General features: G+C 42.4%; 1 protein-coding gene across 8 annotated transcripts in view; it reads right to left on the bottom strand.

The window, feature by feature from the left end:
• The window catches only part of AFF3 (ALF transcription elongation factor 3), a 239607-nt gene that overhangs the window by 97012 nt on the left and 121863 nt on the right, over window positions 1-20732 (bottom strand). For all 8 annotated transcript variants that reach the window (XM_083610449.1, XM_083610448.1, XM_083610447.1 and 5 more), the window contains one exon: window positions 10183-10269. In XM_083610449.1, the coding sequence (XP_083466575.1) occupies window positions 10183-10269 (87 nt within the window). The remainder of the gene's footprint in view (window positions 1-10182; window positions 10270-20732) is intronic.

Below are 20732 nucleotides of genomic sequence, written 5' to 3'. Positions count from 1 at the left end.
GGTTCTGTTGCCCCACCTCTCCTGCTGCTGCAGCTAGGATAGGATAACATAAACATCAACCCAAAGTTATGCAAGTTCGAATACAGTCTTAAACGGTGCAGTTGAACTTCATATTAGTCTCCAGCAGACCAGCAAATACATGTACTTAGCAAAAGTGATGTGTAATTACGCCACACTTGAAACTGTTTTGATGTTTTTATGAAACATCTTCATCATTTTGGCAAAACATTGTGCTAAGTCTTCCAAGTATGTCAGCTCAAATTTCTTTTGAATAATTCAAAGCAATTATGAGACTTTTAAAGAGTAGATATGTGATAAAAGTGTGTAATGTTTTATATTTGCAAGTGTCTTGCTGATTCTGAGAATGCATTGCTGTGTATTATTTATGGTCTCCTAATCTTCAGAGTACTCCTTCAGCACCTGAAAATGGCATTTCACTTAAGTATAAACAATGGCAAGTACCACTTTCAAAGGCAGTTTTACTGTTCTTCTGGAATATTTCAAACAAAATAAACTGCAACAATAAAGCTAATTAGCATAAATATGTGTGGTTTTAACAGAGAATAAGGATTAACGGCTTTCTAAATGACATGCATTCTAAATTATGAGCTATTTCAAGTAAACTTGTCATTGTTGGTTGGCTGAGTCACAGAATAAGCAAGATATATTAAATTCTGCCTCCTCTTCAGAGCAGAATATATTTAATATATTTTTGTTAGAATTATAGCAAACCCTATCACTAAATTTGCAAAAGCAGTAACAGTTTCTCACTGTTTACTGTGGTTCACATTTCACAGATATGAAATTAAGGATGAGATATGGTGAGTTGCCCAATACCATATTGTACGTCTAGATTTATGGCATTTGAAATCTATTTGCTATTTGAATATAGTTTTGTTAGACAGCTGTCAGTAGTTTGATGGTATGTACAACAAGCTAGCCTTTCTATAACAATTTAATCCTATATATTTGGCATTCTGGCAATTTTTGGTCATGCTGGCCACATGACCCGGAAGCTCCCTCGGCCAATAAAGCGAGATGAGCGCCGCAACCCCAGAGTTGGTCACGACTGGACCTAATGGTCAGGGATCCCTTTACCTTTACCTATTTGGCATTCACTGAATTGTTACTGGTCCTTTTAACTCATAACACATTGACACCGACAATGGTCAAACCTCTCTAGAGAGTGTAAACTTTGTTAGGTAGCTGACTTTTCCTAGAAATCTTTGGGATTTTGGCCTTGTTCTTAAGGGAGCTGTTTCAAAAGGAAGAACTGTGAGAGGAGAGAGACTCTGTGTTGACTTATTTTTTAGTTGCTGCTTTGTTAACAGTGTTTTATATATTGTAATTGTTTCACTGATGAATTGCTAATTATTCCATATGCTTTCTGCTGTATTGGTGATATTCTATTATGTTCTATTAGGTTATTATTATTTGTTGTTTGCAAGCCACTTTGGGATTCGTTTGAATGAAAAGCAGCATAAAAATATAATAAATCAAATCCATCAGTCAAATCAAATCTTTCTTCTAGGACTTTGAGCTGTGCTCTCTATTTTAGTTGCATCTAAAGCTGCAGTGTTTCAGCCAAACATACATGGAATTGACCTAGTAATTCAAGGAAAAATGGTTTCATGAACCAAAACAACTTTTTTTCATCAAATTATTTCAGTGATTCATTAGCATGCGTACTTGGAAGTAAATAATAATACAGTGTTACCTCGGGTTCCAAACACTTCGGGTTGCAGACTCCACTAACCCGGAAGTAGTACCTCGGGTTAAGAACTTTACTCAGGATGAGAACAGAAATTGCGCACCAGTGGCGCGGCGGCAGTGGGAGGCCTCATTAGCTAAAGTGGTACCTCAGGTTAAGAACTGTTTCAGGTTAAGAACAGACCTCCGGAATGAATTAAGTTCGTAAGCAGAGGTACCACTGTAATTAACTTATATACTGCTTAATGACAAGATGGCTTCTAAATCATACAAACAGCTTGCGTATTGTTGAAATACAGAATAATTAAACATACAGCATCAACAGATTGAACCATAAAGCAATCTGATTAAAACATTAAAATATAAAAGTCCATTATTAAAATATGAATTAAAACAATCCCATTAAGAGAACACAGTTATTAAAACAGGAGACTCAGGTCGAGATATCAAGGGAACACTTGTGTAAACAAGTGCATTTTCAGAAGCTGGGAGAATGCCAATGCAGTTGGAGTCTTTCATATTTCAGCAGGAACTGCACTGCACAACAGCAGTGCCACCAACACTAAGAAAGTTCCATTTCTTGATCTTAATGCCCTTACTGGGCAATAATTAGCATTGAACTCAGTGGGCCTTAGTTCTGAATAGATGTGATGAAGACTGCACTGTTAATCCCTGATATTCTCTCTCAAAAAGATGGCATGTGGTACCTGTTAAATCCTTTGGGTCTGCTATCAAATAAATCCTCTCCGAGTTTTCATAAGCCATTCTTTTTTATGACATCCATATCGTCAAGATTTCCCTACCATTTCAGGTTTAACAAAAGGTTGGCATATACATTGTGAAAGTCTATTTTCAACAAGCTGGCTTCAGTAACTCAGAAGGGTATTTAACAGTTGACTACTAAATAAAATTTGCTACAGGAAGAACAATCCATTTATCCTGTAAAAGTGTGTTTTTCTGTAGATATTCAGGTGCTATCCCCTATAAGGGTGGCCCTCAGAGTAAATGAAACAGCCCCACTTTTATAGTGGCAACTATTCTGAATTTCCCAAAATTCAAAAAGCACCTTAGACCATAGCTTCCAAGCGAGGTGGGGACATTGGCCCCTCTGATTCTCCTCCACCCAAAATAATTTTACCAGAATTTCACTACTGAAAATAGCAGAAACAAAACAGATGATTTCTTAAGCGGATGAAATAGCTAGAAAATGCTCCTCGTCAATTTGGTTTTGACTTTCTTTGGGTAAGAAATATCCTGGTATTTTATTTCTGAAATGTCAGGTGTGCATTTTTCTCTATTCATTTTCAGGTTCCTCCCTCTGTCTAGGAACTCCTTCTAGGAACATTTCTAGCCAAACGTTATGTTATTGCCTGACCTTTCCTCATGGGAAAAAATCCTCCCTAAAATGTCTGCCTTGAGTCACCTTGTGGTATAGCTCTGAAGCGATACTGATTTTTTAAAAGTCTGAACCTGTCAAAGGTGTGTTGAATGTACACTGCCTAGCATTCACGTCATCTGGCAGGATTTCCCCAAATTCACTACTGGCATAGATGAAATAGTTCTGGAAACTGGCAACTTTATGGTGATTTATTTGACAGTAGGCATGCTCTCTTAGAACTGCTTCTTTTAAGTGCTGGTCCAAAGTATTGGCCCAGCGATTTTCAGAAATTATATTAGTGGAAAAATTTGCTGAAGAGTAGGTTAATATTGGGAGGTAGGTGAATTTTCAAACATGGAGCAGGGAATGGGCGTCGGCGGTGAACTTACCTTTAATGCTGAGATGGCCCAGGGTTTTCCATTTCTTCTACTTTTACAAGGAAAAAAATGTTGCAGCCACTTCAAGCTGCAGCCATGCTGTCCTTGGGAGCTCAGTAGAAGTCCCTTCTAATCTGAGACAGCATAGGTAAAGGTAAAGGGACCCCTGACCATTAGGTCCAGTAGTGACCGACTCTGGGATTGTGGTGCTCATCTCACTTTATTGGCCGAGGGAGCCAGTGCACAGCTTCCGGGTCATGTGGCCAGCATGACTAAGCCGCTTCTGGCGAACCAGAGAAGCATGGAAACGCTGCTTACCTTCCCGCCAGAGCGGTACCTATTTATCTACTTGCGCTTTGACATGCTTTCGAAGTGCCAAGTTGGCAGGAGCAGGGACCGAGCAACGGGAGCTCACCCCATCGAACTGCTGACCTTCTGATCGGCAAGTCCTAGGCTCTGTGGTTTAACCCACAGCGCTACCCGCGTCCCCTGAGACAGCATATCCTATGACAATAACACTATATCCATGATGTAGCTCCATTCCCTAGGGCATTATTGGGATTGGGTAGCCAGCTTTTATCCCTAAGGTGCAACATCATTCCCACTGGGAATTTTGTCCCCAATTAAAAGGGAATACTGCTGGGCTGCTGAGGGCAGCCTAATCACCACTGGAAGAGGTGGTGAAGTTTTCTGAAGGAAGGAATAATTTGTGGTAAGCACACCCAACCTGGAATTTATGAAAATCTGCATGGTCTACCAAAAGTCTCTAATACCCTGCCCCACCTTCACAGGACAACTAATGGCCCTGTGAAAGTGGTAGTTGGAGCGGGTGGGTTATTCACTCTTTGACCACCAGAACCCAATGGGGCAGCAATGAGGGATGGCGTAATGCCTCAGAGTTCTGTGATGAGGAAGGGCAGATTGGCAATCGCATTAGAGTCAATGGTGCGAGTGGGTGTACATATACTAATCTTTACCATTTTAAATGAGTCATAGCATTAACTAACTAGCAAATATACAGGAAAAAGACAAATAAGCCCTAACCCACGGTAAGTTACAAGCACAGTTTCATCAGGATGGTGAAAGTCACTTTCACAGTTCCTTGGGCTGCTGCGTTTTGCTATTCCTCACCAGCTGAGGGCTGTTCTTTCTGTCCCTTCCTCTTCCTTTTTATGCTTGGTTTTTCCACTCCGGTGCTTTCCTTTGTCTTTCTTCTCAGCTGCTCTTCTTCACTCCCGTTCCTCCTACAATTCTCCTCCCAACATTTTTACAATTGACCTTTCTCTCTCCATCTCTCTCCATTCTCTGTGTTGACACTCTTTTTCCCAGTTGACATTCCAAAGACCTTAGGCTTGGGTATTACATTCACAGGTGTCCGTGTGGATCCTGGTGTGACGTTGGGGCCACAGCAACTGGCAGAGGATACAGCTTGCTGACACAACGCTCGTTTTCATCTTGACTATCACCTTACTTTTTTCCATGCAATCCAGTTGCTTTTGAACTTTGTCACTAAAAGCCACTGGGACATTCCAAGATGGAAGTATGAAGCATGGGCGATACCTGTAGGGTTTTCCTTTAATGGAATACTTTCTTTATAAGCAAGAAACTCCTGGAGACACAACTTTGTAATATGTATGAGCATCCCACTGATCCTATTTCTTTTACATCATTACTCCTTGTAGCAAATTTAAATTAATCGTGGCTCTTAGATTCAATACGGCCTGACATCAAAACCTACTAACTGAAATTCCAATTGAGCGCACTCATAATTTCAATTACATTTATCAAACATTTGCAGTCCTTCCTGGGAAATTGCCTCCATATTTGCCTTTTAGTTGTTCATGTGAGTTGGCATGGCTTTTGACCCAATGCAGACAATGCCTGACAGTTGACAGAGGTTGAAGGATGCTGTGGTGTTCAGCATGGGGTAGCCAGACATTGCCCAGCCAGATGTTCGAAGGTAGAAGACATGATACACCTTTCTTTTCTTTTTTACTGGAACGCCCTTTGTATTTAGATCTGAGCATCCACTATTTCAAGCCCCTTATTGTTGGGATTAGAAATAACTCTCCTTTAAGTAAAATAAGATTCATATTGGCTATTCATATTATGTGATGTACAAAAGCTGCCAGAATTGTTAAATTGCCTTTATGGAACTTGTTTACAGTTTCAGATGATATCTATAAGTATATGTCAAAGAGTTTCTGTAGTAGCATAATTTTAATTATATTAATGTATAGTATAACATATTTTGTATGTATCTATTTTACTGTTTTTATTGACTGAGTATACTGTTATAGGAATTCTAAGGTCTCAAATATAGAATAAATGTTGATAATTGCACAAGGTAAACACACATACATAAGTATATAAACCACGTATAAAACAGTACAAGAGAGCAATCCAAAAACCCTCTTGGCTCTCCTGAAGACTTATTTCCTCTGCCTCCTTAATCGCCCTTGCCTGAGAACATATAGGCAGATAGCAATCAGGGGAAGTTCCTGAAGGGATTCCTCTCCTATATCTATGAACCTCCTTTGTATTAATTGCCATTGTTTGCCCAGATGCTCTGTATTGAGGGATATCTGACCGGCATCCTGATTGTCTTACAAATGCTATTTTGTGTGTAAACTGTGTCTGGAACTATGTAAAACTTGCCAGTTCCTCAGGAATATCGCACCTTGGCCTGCCTGAGCCACAGTAACCCCACCTTATGTGTGATGTAATTTCTGACTGTTTGTAGAGGCAATGTCCTTCTCCATGCCAAAATGCAAACTCTTAAAAGAGATGTTTCTTCTTGGTTCCGGGTCTCTCTTGCCTCCTTGCTAGGAGGGGAGGGAACTCTGTTGCAACAGAAAAATAAAGATCGGCCTTGCTTTCACCTCATCCTGTCTCCATTCATTCATCTCTGACTGATCATGGACATGGGGACTCAGTCCCTTGGGGAGTTGAGCAGCAAAAGCCAACCACCCCTATTTTTATATATCAATGTAAATATCCTGATTGGCTAACAAGCAGTAAATCTGGTTTGAGTTGGACTAATTTAACGCTGTTTAAGTGGACTTGTGGATTTCACTCTATCATTCACTTTCAGTATTGTGAAAAATATGTGCCTTTCATATGCAATCCTCCTTCTTTGCGTGCAGTATGTTTCACATTTATTAATCAAAACCTGAATGCTTCTCTTATCTGCATTGTCATCATCAAACTGAAAGGGATCAAATACTGCTGTTGCTTCTTTACCTGCCATGAAGAACAAGCACTCATTGAAGTCTCTCTTATCTTCCTTATCTGCTCCACTTACAAGAGAGTGCAATTCAAACTCTAGTCTCCACCTTATCCAGTTCTCTGCTCCTTTTCTTCAAACATTTTGCAGGAGTGTTTAGCTGGGTATTTTTTCTTTTTTATCATTTGTTGCTTTACTTTCAATTTCTCTTCTAACACCATGTCATCTTTGCTGCAAACTTTGCAAAGCAATGACGCAGTAGACTGGAGTGCAGGACACAGATAAACTTCTTACTACAACGAAACTAAAAATGGCTGCCACTCTAGACATCAGTTCTCTTCAGGTTTTCCAGAGAACAGTATCACTCATACAACCACACACATTTGGGTTCCCAAGTTAACTAGACAGGAGCTCAAAGGGCTTGCCGTTTTTGCCATGTACAAATTCAGATGTCAAAGGGACACTCAGACGAAAACATAAGAGAGGGGGAACAGAAACGTAGAGGTAGACAACTAAAATGTAGAAGTCAATGTCAAGATAGTTACAGTAATGTCCCCATGTCCCCAGCTAAGGGAGTCAGTGTGGACAGCAATAAACATCATTAGCTATGGGAGGAAAATTAGGAAAACTGGCAGCTTTACTCTCATGAGACATTTCTAAAGCCTTGGATAGACTGGCGTGCGGATGTCTGGTACAACTGTTAGGTAGTCAGAACATGGCAAAAGGCTAGTGAACTAAAATACACAAATTTACACAATCTATAGCAGTTATCGGGCAAATGGATTGGATAAAATAATGACTGATAACATGTGGAGGGACATGGCAGGGTTGCCCCTCGTGGTCTTTGCTGTGCAACAGCAACCGAAGCAGTAACAAAATAAGTCCCTCAAATAGAAGGGCAAAGTTTATGTGCAGAGGACATTTCCTTAAAGTTGTGGCACCGTAAAAAAGCAATCTCCCTTTGTAAACAGAGTCAACTCTCAGAGAGATAGTTAGAGGAAACAAGGATATTTCCGCCCCCACCAGGCATTTGGCTGAAGAGGGTTTTTTTTTACTCTTCTGTTTTGCTGACCTGCTGTCCTGTTGTTTGCTGAATCACTTATGTAATCTTATAGTGGTATTATTAGTATTTCTTTTTCATATTTCACACACACATACACAAATCATGTTTGTTTGGAGTTTTAGAAGCCTTGGAGAGGATCTACACTCATGGTTTATAACATTAAGAAAGAGTTAAAGAATGGTTTTCAAAATGTAAGGGTCACATTACGTTTTGCTAAGAACATTAATAATGCATTATTAAAACGTGGCACCAGAGAGCACTGCAGAGCAACCAAGAACCAAGCAGTAAGGGAAACTGCTGTTATGGAGGAACAACGTTAAGGTAATGAACATTTTTTTAGCGGTATGCCCTGTGACATTTTAGAACGATATAGCTAATATCTTTATAATAATGTTAAAAAGGTCAGTGTAGATCCAGCCTTGGGTTCTATAGCAAAGGAAAGATGGAGCCTAAGTCTAAATAAATAAATGAAATAATGTAACTACATTGCAAAATTGTGCTCATTAAGTTTATTATGAAATAATACCATATAGCTACAGAAAGCCATTAAAAATAAAACATATACAGTGGCACCTCAGGTTAAGAACTTAATTCATTCTGGAGGTCCGTTCTTAACCTGAAATGGTTCTTAACCTGAGGTACCACTTTAGCTTATGGGGCCTCCCGCTGCTGCCGCGCGATTTCTGTTCTCATCCTGAAGCCAAGTTCTTAACCCGAGGTACTACTTCTGGGTTAGCGGAGTCTGTAACCTGAAGCGTCTGTAACCCGAGGTACCACTGTACACAAAAAATGTGTGTGTAAGGAAACATCTTGTATGCAGGTATCAGTGCACAGTGCACAGTGCACAGCTCTCTTTTCCAGTATTATAACAATGACCACAAATTGAAACTTTATGCCCCCAATTGAGTAATACTGGAAATGTTCAGTTTGCCACTGGGATTAGAGGATACACACTCCTGTATTCAGTTGCCTGGATCTTCAAGGCTTTGTGGACTGCTGTTTCTGCTGCTTCCTATTTCTGTATTCTCTTTTACCGAATCACTGGGTTGGACTATATTTGCCACCAACCCCTAAGTTTAAAAAGGCAATTCAGCATAGGGGTGGCTGAAGAACGAACTGGAAGACAAAACCAGCTGTGCAAATGGTATGTCTGGCATACCACTGAGTCCCCAGCTGAATTGAAGCCAATAAGTCTACTTGACATTAAATTTCCTTTATTGTTATACAGCATATTCCATAGGAATAAAATGAAATTTTTACAGACAGCTATTTAGCTTTGATTTCTAGACTGATATCAAATAAGCTTGGCTGCAGCCATGACAGCCTGTGGAATTTTAATTGCCTATTTAATACAGTGTAAATTTCAAGCTGTCAGACTAGCAATTAGCTGAAGTACAGGTTAAAAGTAGTTCAAAATGCCTGAGGGCTAACATAATCAAGATTATATTTTTAAACATAAATGAGCAAAAACTACCGCTTTCTCGAGATGTGTGGTTAATTTACCACATCAATACAAATATAGGAAACACTTTAATGCTCCTATCTCCTTTCTAATTAATTGTTACAACTGCTTATCCTACTTCTTGCTCTACCTTGCTATTTCCCCTTTATGAACCAATGTGGTTGGCTATTCCAGTGTATGACGCTGCTAGGGATTTTATTCTGGCATTGCCTCTCTTCCTGTGCTTCAGATACACAACTTTGTAATGGCAACAACTTCACAACACAACTTTTTTTAAAAAACAAAAACAACCACACACTTATTTATAATCAACAGTGTGCTGCTGATATTTTACAAATCACAAGACCTGATACAATCATTGGCCTGTAGCAGTAGTCAATAACACAGAAAGCAGAAGTAAAGAAAAAGGGCAGAGGTTTGACAGAAGATTTACAAAGAGGTGAGTAGAAGCAGCAGGTGATGGTGTAGGTTTGGCAGATTTATGGTAAGCAGTCATGAGGATAATTTTTAAATGAATGTTGATAAAAAGCAGATTGTCTTATGCAAGTTAAAGTTAGGAGGGGAGGAAAATGCACACATGACAACTAGGTTTGAAATGTTCCAAAGGCTTAATTTGTAGATCTGAAGTTGCAAAGCTATGCAAAATACTACATTCAGGTCAGCTCTCTGGTTATATTTTCAATCTTCAACTCCAAAGGAGATGAAACACAGATGGTATATAAACAGTTAAGACACAGGGTTGTATCCAATGCTCTGCATGTGTAATTCCACAGGCACAATAAGACTTCCGTTCTTTCCTCCCCTCACATGTCCCCCAAATCTGTTCTCATGGTTCCCCCAACAGGAAACTGTTATGCACACAGAAAGCCATTGTTCCAGTGGAGCTACTGTGCTGGATATGGCCCATGTAGCTCAGGTTCCTCATTAGAATGCAGGAAGGTAAAGGTTAAAGATAAAGCTAATTACCTTGTTGGTGAAAGGAAACTTGTTTTGTTCCACTTTGCCAGGTGTGTGAATAGCAGAAAGTGGCGGAGGCCATGAATGGGTCATTTCCTTAAAAAAAAAGAAGAGATTTCAAAATTATATTTAATATAATTTAATAAACCATATATAATAAAGATACCACAGTCTCCACTGTGCCTCATTTCCAAAGGAAACACAAACCCTGGGTAAACGCCTCGACCCCTGGAATCTCACACTCCTGTGGAGTTTGAGAAGGCGTGGCAACATGAGAACGGGCCTTTTTTTTGCAGTGGCTCCCCGCTTGTGGAACGCTCTCCCCAGAGGTTCACTCGGCGCCTTCATTATACACCTTTAGGCACCAGGCAAAAATGTTCCTCTTTAACCAGGCCTTTGGGTGACTGTCATCCAATGCCCTTTTGTGTTTTCTTTTTGGGGGGTGTTTCTGTTTTTATTTGGGTTATGTATTCTGTGGTTTTATATTGTAATTTTATCCTGTGAACTGCCCTGAGACCTGTGGGTACAGGGGGAAATATTTATTATTATTATTATTATTATTATTATTATTATTATTATTATTATTTGCAGTAAAATATGTAACAGCATTTTGTCAGTTGATTAGCCTGACACACAATCTTGAAATAATAAACAGAGGGAAAACTATTTAAAGATTGTGAGTTATGACAGTTACCTTTAATCCCTCTTTGATAAAAAGTTTATTTTCTAATAAAAGACACAGCCTTTTATTTTATTGGGGGCTACAAATGTTACATAGTTTATTAGCCACATGTCACCTCTGTGGGTGCCTTTAAATCAGAAAATCATTTAGCTTGCAATCTAAACTGTTTTCTCATTCACTTATCTCTAGTAAAATTCTTCATCTTCTAATTCTTCTTATAACTCTCATCTGATAAAGAATAAAATGCAAGTAATCTTCAGGAATTTCTAAAATCACACAGTAAAAGCCTTTCAACACAGGCCTTGTTCAGATTCTGTTTTTCCCCAGGATTTTGCCCAGGGAGAGATCAGATTCGACCTAAGATTTATTAATTTACCGGTAATCCTCTAACTGTAAAAAGGTAAAGGGACCACAGACAGTTAAGTCCAGTTGCGATCAACTCTGGGGTTGCGGCGCTCATCTTGCTTTACAGGCCAAGGGAGCCGGTGTTTGTTAATTAATCTATTAATCTACTTGCACTTTTTGGCATGCTTTCGAACTGCTAGGTTGGCAGGAGCTGGGACCGAGCAACAGGAGCTCACCCCATCGCGGGGATTCGAACCGCTAACCTTTTGATTGGCAAGCCCAAGGCTGAGTGGTTTAGACCACAGCACCACCCACGTCCCTCTAATTGTAATAAGAAGTAAATCAGGACGTGCTACGCTCAACATCTCCCTGGCCCTTGGAAATCCTTCTAGAGTAGGGCTGGGGAACTTGCAAACCTCCATAAGTTGCTGGACCACGTGCCATCAGTTCTTGATTACTGACCATGCTGGCTGGGAGATGTAATCCAAGAAAATCTGGATATGACAAATTCATTTTCAAGAGGACTTAACCTTCCTGGGTCAGTCATTCAGTACTTTCATGAAGAATGGCACATCCAAAATCTGCTATGCTTTTTATTAGAACCCCAATGTCCACCAACTTACACCACCAGGTACCATATAGCTGCTTTGGGGCAAAGTCACACTGAAGTGAATTAAGCAGCATAGTACCTCTGAGCACAAGCCTAACCAGTGCAGGAATTGCTTTAAGTACCAGGAATGTGTTTGCAGCTCGTTTATACAAAAGAAATACCCCTGCTAGTTTCCTCCCCTAAGCTTTCTTAATTAGAATTTAGCCTAATTTCGAAGAAGAAAATAGTCTTTTAGTTGCAAATCACCCAGAGGTCTACTAGTAGATACCAATCTGTCTTCTTCCCACCCCTGATGTAAACAGCTGTTTTCCAAGAGCTCAGCAACTGGGTTAAAGTACCTTCTAGAATAATTACATATTTATTTAATTTAATTTATATACTGCTCTTCATCCGAAGATCACAGGGCGGTTTAGAACGCAGGGTACTTTCATAATAAATCCATCTCCTCCTGCCCCTAAAACAGATTAGAAGGAAAAGAATTGATCGTGTTCCTCTGTTGCATCTCAGTATCTATTTAGAAACTAAGTGCTTAAACAAAAGCAGTGGGCTATGTGATGAGACAATTGTCTGAACAGTGGCCCAGCTCAGGCAAACTGAGATTATTTGATTAATCAAGGTACAATCTTTATTGGTGCATTGGCCTTATTCCTCCAAGAGCTGTGGATTCTAATTCCTGAATTGCTATGCAAAGCTAATACAGCTTGTTTCCTGGTTAAAACTATCAGCAGACTGGAACAAGTGGATAATGAAGATAAATGGACGACTCTTGGGAATGAGGAAAGAGACTATGCAGAAAAGAGCTAAGATAATTCAGGTCCAGGTCTCTGTAGATTTAATAATAATAATAATAATAATAATAATAATAATAATAATAATAATGGCAGCAGCTACAATAGTACATGTAGTGAATACTAACACGCATGCTATTTTTAAACTTTGCTAACTAAGCAGTTGCTATAGACTGAAGATTACCTTGGACCAATTTCAAGTAACAAATATAAAAGAGAATGTGAAAAACCGTAAAGAACATGATATGAGACTGTCTGTTTTCCAGAACATGACAGATGGCAGAATATATGCGGACAGAAGAGGAGTGGAAAAAATGTTCAGTGTTTCCAAATCAGCCAGAGTTGCCAAGAAAATGTTTCCAGGTTGGCAGACAGTTAAAAACATATATTAATGGGGAAATCGAGTAACAATGAAGAAATTTTATATGACATTGTTTATATCTGCAACAGAGATGTCTTTTGGTATGGTTTTTTTAGGCTGAAAAGTACAATAAAATGAAAGCACAACCTGTTGCACATAAAGCAAAAACAATTTTAAATAAGTTGAACCATTACATGTGTAACAGCAGATAAGGCATCTGCAGTAGCCTTTACATTTTTGGTGCTAAAATATTTGAACAAGGTCATATTGGGATTAATTTCATTCTAGATCTGGGCCACATGCATTCATTTAGTGCTGAAATAAGAAAGCGTGTTCTCACTAAAGGAGAGCACGTGTTGCGGATGGGGCCTAGCAAGACACCCCATAGTTGCCAGGCAGTATAAGATAGAGGGGCCTGGCAAGGATTGGCTGTTTGAGTTGCTGGGATAAAATGGATGTTGCCAATTTGGGGGTGGGAACAGGTTATTTAAACAAGGTTTACGGCAAGCTGCTTTCTCTTTCAATGTGGGAACCGGATCACGTGGAGCACTTGGACTGTCTGGAGGACAGTGATGCAATCTTCTCATTGTCTGGTTACATTTCTTTATTTCCCCCTTCTTTTAATCCTCTTTAGTCCCTTAAATAATTTAATTCCCCTTTCCTATTCGATTTCCCACCCCATCCCTTACCCTGCCCTGTGGGAAGATTCTCCCTGTATCTGTGGCTTGCCTTTCCCAATAGGGAGAGAGTCCCCGTTAGGGGCTTTCTTTCGCAAAAAAGGTTTCCCCCATTTCTCCTGTTGTAAATTGTGGGGCTAGTCAGGGCTGTTCCCAGCTTAGCTGGAATCGCTTTCGTTTATAGCACCCCCGAAGGTTGGCTTTATTTGAGTGTGTGCAGCGCTGTTGGCCAAATTTTAATCTAGCCTTGGGCGGGAGCACTATATTGAGTTCCTTTAATATTGCTATGAGACTAAGATTCTCAAGAGCAGAGGCAGGGAGGCCTATTTGGCCTGCACATAACTTCCAAGCCTAAGTCTGCTACAGGTAGCAGTTAATTTTTAAGTCTCTGATGGACACATTCATGCCTGGCCTAGCACGTGATCCTAGGGCTTTGCCCTAGAATTCGATGGCCTGGAAGCGTTTCCGGCCTGAATAGTGTCCCCATGTGGTCCATGAAGCATTGGTTTCACCGGTTCCTTACATTGTTTAGTTTTTGCGGACTATGACAGGGCTTTTGCCGGTAATGCCTAGGTTGCAGGATTGGTCCCTATATGGGACAGCTGCATGCTCCCCCATTGCTCTACCTGGACACTTAGGTCCAGTGTCGAGGGTCTTTTGGTGGTTCCCTCACTGCGAGGGATGTAACAGGCGCCACGTTTGCAATATGCAAGCGGGAGAAAGCACCTTTGCGTGCCCGCATTGCAGTTTGCTCTGTGCGTTGCAGGGCACAGCGCTGCACGGGCTGCATTTGCATTGCATTGCATGAGAGATTTGCATTTGCATTGCACGGAGGTTGTGCGCATTGTATGGAGGGTGTGTGTGCATTGCACGGAGTGTAGTTGCATTGCACGGAGTGTAGTTGCATTGCACGGAGTGTGGTTGTGGGCGCATTGCAAGGAGTGTGTAGTTGCATTGCACAGTGTGTGTGCATTGCACAGAGTGTGTGTGCATTGCACGGAGGGTGTAGTTGCATTGCACAGAGTGTGTTTTTTGCATTGCACAGAGTGTGTGTGCATTGCACGGAGTGTGTAGTTGCATTGCACAGAGTGTGTAGTTGCATTGAACGGAGTGTGTAGTTGCATTGCACGGAGTGTGTAGTTGCATTGAACGGAGTATGTAGTTCCATTGCACGGAGCGTGTAGTTGCATTGCAGGGAGTATAGTTGCATTGCATGGAGGGTAGTTGCATTGCACAGAGTGCGTTTTTGCATTGCACGGAGTGTGTAGTTGCATTGAACGGAGTGTGTAGTTGCATTGCATGGAGTGTGTAGTTGCATTGAACGGAGTGTGTAGTTGTGTTGCATGGAGTGTGTAGTTGCATTGCACAGAGTGTGTGTCTGAAAAGGAAGCTGGCTCGGCAGCAGCTTTGTCGGGACTTCTTTAGGGGTTCTGGCCAGCGTCAGCCCTGTAAATTTACGTATTATGATGGCAGCACAAGATGCCCCCTGCCCAAGCAGGGGCTGGAAGCTGGCAAGCAATACCTCAATACCTTTTGCCCATATTCCCATTTTATTTAGGGATCCAGATGGATATCGTTTGCTAAAACATACCACTTGCCTATGGAGAAGCTGTCTGCCTTGAAGGAAGTTATTTTGTAATACTTCCTCTGTAGCAAGTGATGCTTCATCAGATCCGATCTTGCTGGGTCACTTAATTAATCTTGCATGCAGAGTGGTTGCCCCAGGCCGCCCCTTCCCTTTCCACTAGGCCAGGCTGCCTGCGGCCTGAGGTCCCCTTACCTTTCTCATACATGCAATGGGATCTCATGCAATGGTTGCAATTCCTAAATGTATGCAATAGTAGTTGGCCATGGCAGGATACCTGGAACTTGCACAGGGATTTTCAGGTTCATGCTGATGCTGCTGGATCTTTGCCCTTTGGTTTTTATTTCAGGGGCTGCTGGTGTGCAAAGCCATGGCCTCAAGCCCGGTATGGTGAGGCAATCATGTGACCTAACTTTTCTTGAGTTTTCCCCATTGTAGTAGCAGTTCACATGTGGCCCGAGGAGTTCAGTGAACATCAGATCTGCTTTTGGTCTGATAACCAGGTAGTGGTGAGCGTCTTGGCAAAACAGTCCTCACGCTCCAGCAGAGTCTCCGCCCCTCCGCTCACGCTTTTGAGCTGCGCCGCTTAAGGTTTAATATTGTGCTTTCTGCTCTCCTGATTACGGGATCCTCTAAAGATGTCACTGACACTCTATCCCATTTTCAGATTGAGTGCTTCGGATCCTGGGCTCCAGACACTCAGCTACTGCCAGACTTTTCCAGACCACCTGTGGCATTTTGACAACAATTAGTAATTACAGAGAGCAGCAGCTTCCATTTCCCTTTCTGCTTTTAGCTCTTATGGGAAGGCCTGGATGGATTTCTTAGCCCTAAGCTGGCAGTCCTTGGCCATTCCGATGAACTGGCCCCCATCCTCTGAGCAGATCCTGCAGTATTTGGTCCACCTGCTGCAGATTGGGCATGCTGTTATAACTATAAGAATTCAGTCCGCTGCAATGTCTGTTATACTGAAGCTTTAATTTTCAGAGACCCTTGTATAAAGTTTGTAGTGCGCAGGGCCTTGGAAGGTTGGAATAGGCTCCAACCTCATAGGACAGTGGGCAGGAAGTCGGTCAATTTTACCTATGCAGTATCTGCAACAAGCTAAAGCTTATCTGCTGGTAAAAGATCAAGGCGAGATTCCTTTCAGTATTCCATTGCATTTTGGTGCACTGAGGGTTGGGGAAATGGTTGTTGGAGCCAGCACGGGGCTGAGAGTCTGGAGGCTTATTGCTTCAGGACTTTTCCTTATCTGCTTTGGAGCTTGTCATTAGAGTTGGGAACTCTAAAACGGACTTAGTGGGCAGGAGTGCCACAATCAGGCTTCCCGTTACAGGTGAGGAGGGCCCTTGCCCAGTTATGGATACCAGAAATATTTGGCTTTTCATTCCCCTGGGGGCTGGCCCGCTCCTAGTGCATGAAAATGGGTTCCTGTTAGCCAGGCATCAATGTGCTTACGTCGTGCACCAGTTATTACGGCCTGCGGCTTGCCTACCGCTGAACACGCCTCATTCCTTCTGAATAGGGCTGCTGCAAAGGCTGCACACTGGGGGCCTGTCAGTAGACAGGATTGTGAATACGGGTCATTGGAAGTCTGACGCTGACAAGGGTTATATCAGGAAGTGTCACAATGATGTCTGTGCTGATGCTTGTCTGTTACTTCCTTTTTTCATAGGAGCAGCTGTGCGCATTTGGGCCATAGCATACACTCGTCTGGCAAGCGCGCTGACGAGTCTGGACTGGGGCGCCATCTCAGTCTTCCTGCCCATGTGAACATATACTGGATGTCCAGATGGGGAATGCTTTGGGAGGAGATCCTTCCTTTGGTGCGGTCAAGTGTGACCTGTGCAGGTCCTCCCGCAGTGCTGGTGGTACAGCTAGGCGAGAATGATTTGCCGTCTTCCTCCAGCATAAGTTTGCATTCCTGCATGCAAGAGGGCTTGGTTCGAGTTGATGGCAGCTCTCCCTGGACTCAAAATAATTTAAGGCATTGGTTCAAGGTGATCTGGAGGGGGGGTTTGAGCACCTGTCCCCTCCAATGTGCAAAGATATTCCATTAAAGGAATCCAAGGATTTGCCATGCTTTTGTCAACCCCTTTCGAGGGGTAGGGCCACGCAAGAGTCCTTGGGAGCATTTGGGGTGAGCTTGAGTCTGATCCTGGTTCATTGCTCCCCAACGATGTTTGCTTGTACTGACGATATGGTGGGGCCCAGTCGTCAGTGCTGCCCTGCTGAGGTCAGGTGCAGCTAGTCGGGAACCAATGCCTAAACAAACTACCACCGAGCAGGCCAGAAAGCATGTTAATATGGCGGTGGAAAATAAAATAAAATAAATAAAGTAAATAAAATAAAATAACAAATAAAATAAAATAGGTCCTTGCTTTAGGTGGCTCTGTGATATTGCACCCTGCTGTTTTTCTTCAAGGCAGTTGCCCTCTTTAGGGCAGATGGGGTGCATCTTTCCCCTATGGGGTACAACACCTGGCTGGATGCGGTTGCTTTGGGATTCATTGCTCCCCCACAATGTTTGCTTGTACTGACGATATGGTGGGGCCCAGTCGTCAGTGCTGCCCTGCTGAGGTCAGGTGCAGCTAGTCGGGAACCAATGCCTAGACAAACTACCACCGAAGATGCCGGAAAGCATGTTAATAAGGCAGTGGAAAATAAAATAAAATAAAATAAATAATAAAGTAAAATAAAATAGGTCCTTGCTTCAGGTGGTTCCGTGATTTTGCACCCTGTGATTGCCTTCAAGGCTGCTGCCCCCTTTAGGGTACATCTTTCCCCTATGGGGAACGACACCTGGTTGGCTACGGTTGCTTTGGGATTGAAGGAAGGGTTGCATTTGTGAGTGGTTTGGCGGTGAGCTAAGGCTCTGTGGCGGTTAGGCATTGGTTTAAATTGGTTGGTGGAGGGGTATGGATTGGCTGTGCCTGCCCCTCCAATGCTGCTGCTGCATGGAAATTCTGTTAAAGGAATTCAGGGGCTTACCATCCTCTCGTCCAAACCCCTGGAATCGGGTGCGGGCCGCGTAAGCTCCTGGGAGCATGCGGGGAGAAGCTGAGGGTCTGTGTCGCAGCTCCAGTTATCCCTGATCTTGTTCCTCCACACTGGCTCTCGCTGGAATCCGGGAGTCAGTGCTGTCCCCCAAGGCGGGGGGGACAGCTAGTCATAACCAATGCCTAAGCAAGGCGGTTAGGCATTGGTTTAAATTGGTTGGTGGAGGGGTATGGATTGGCTGTGCCTGCCCCTCCAATGCTGCTGCTGCATGGAAATTCTGTTAAAGGAATTCAGGGGCTTACCATCCTCTCGTCCAAACCCCTGGAATCGGGTGCGGGCCGCGTAAGCTCCTGGGAGCATGCGGGGAGAAGCTGAGGGTCTGTGTCGCAGCTCCAGTTATCCCTGATCTTGTTCCTCCACACTGGCTCTCGCTGGAATCCGGGAGTCAGTGCTGTCCCCCAAGGCGGGGGGGACAGCTAGTCATAACCAATGCCTAAGCAACCACTCACAATTTGTATGTTAATAAAGTTGTGGCCAAAACTATGCCAAAAACCTTAAACAAAAATTTATGAGTGATGTGTGAGTTATTGGGGTAGGGGTGTTTTGGGGGACCTCAGCACGCAAAGCGTGTTCTCACTAAAGGAGAGCACGTGTTGCGGATGGGGCCTAGCAAGACACCCCATAGTTGCCAGGCAGTATAAGATAGAGGGGCCTGGCAAGGATTGGCTGTTTGAGTTGCTGGGATAAAATGGATGTTGCCAATTTGGGGGTGGGAACAGGTTATTTAAACAAGGTTTACAGCAAGCTGCTTTCTCTTTCAATGTGGGAACCGGATCACCCGCCCGCCCTCCCTTTTGGGCTTGTGCTTTGACCTTGCTATGCCTATCATGGGGTCGTCCGCCTTGGTGCGGGGGCCTGGTAGGAATTTTTCCATTTGGCTGATTAGTGTGTGCCATTTGGTTTTTGCCTACTGCGTAGCAAATCGTCACAACTTGTAAGGTTGGCGGTTAGGCATTGGTTTAAATTGGTTGGTGGAGGGGTATGGATTGGCTGTGCCTGCCCCTCCAATGCTGCTGCTGCATGGAAATTCTGTTAAAGGAATTCAGGGGCTTACCATCCTCTCGTCCAAACCCCTGGAATCGGGTGCGGGCCGCGTAAGCTCCTGGGAGCATGCGGGGAGAAGCTGAGGGTCTGTGTCGCAGCTCCAGTTATCCCTGATCTTGTTCCTCCACACTGGCTCTCGCTGGAATCCGGGAGTCAGTGCTGTCCCCCAAGGCGGGGGGGACAGCTAGTCATAACCAATGCCTAAGCAACCACTCACAATTTGTATGTTAATAAAGTTGTGGCCAAAACTATGCCAAAAACCTTAAACAAAAATTTATGAGTGATGTGTGAGTTATTGGGGTAGGGGTGTTTTGGGGGACCTCAGCACGCAAGTACAGAGCAGAGTTCAATATATGGTTATTAGCGTTAAAATAAAATTGCAATATTTAGATGAAATATGAGGGAGTTGGGTTAACAACAACAACAAAAGGTGAAAAAATAGGTTATTAGCATTTGTCACTTATCAGCTAAAGCACAAGATGCCATTTATGAATCAAGATCGAATTATGGTTCAGATTCTGGTTTGAAGGGCAAAGCACAGTTTGCTGCATTTGAACACAATGACAAATGGCTGGCTGTCTCTTCCCTTTACATGTGGAGGAGGAAGAGGAAATGAAAGGCTGCACACAACCAAGGTTCATGGCTGCTTGTGCACAAGACAGGAAACCATGGTTTGCTGTCACATCTAAATGTGCCCATTTCATCACCTGTTACAATTTGGAATGAGGTTTTACGTGTGGTTTAGATGAAGACTTTTGAAGAATGCATATTAATTATCACAAATAGGATATCCACATGAAATTTAGCTTCCATTATTATGTTATGTGATAGTATCATTACCCAAAAATGTTGGAACTGCCAAAATTGTAACCATGGGCTACAAGTTTTTCAGTCTTAATAGCAACTTCTTAGTTAAATGAAAAAAAAACACCACAACAGAAGTTTGGAGTAAACAGTGGTCATGTTCATCACAATAGTCATGTACAGAAGTGAAACATAGTTTTCCCTTCTCTATTACACCATTTGTTCTTAGCTATATGTTACAGGCTTGGCTGTAACATTTGGTGCAGCTACGTACAAGCTTCATACAATTTTTTATCAAGGCATTTAACATACCTACAAAGAACAAAGCAGATTATATTTTCTACTAAGGTATCGCCAGGACCTTTTCAGTGTAGTTATCAATAGAGAATTCAAAACGCTGTATGAAAACTCCTTCCTTAAAATTATTTTCATCCTGCTGTAACAATAAAACGATCAATTTGGCCAGTATGAGAAGGGGGGGGGGGGAGTTTACAGAGAGATGGCAAGGGCACAAAAGGAAAAGATCAGAATCAAACTGATGGAACTTAAAGTACACACCAGCAAATGGCTCTGTTAAAAGTATCTTTATGAGTGTTCGTGTTT

Source organism: Podarcis filfolensis (assembly GCF_964270895.1).
Source record: "Podarcis filfolensis genome assembly, chromosome: 4".
Lineage (NCBI taxonomy): Eukaryota > Metazoa > Chordata > Lepidosauria > Squamata > Lacertidae > Podarcis > Podarcis filfolensis.
Note: the sequence above shows the minus strand (reverse complement) of the source record. Positions and strands in the feature narration are given on the sequence as shown.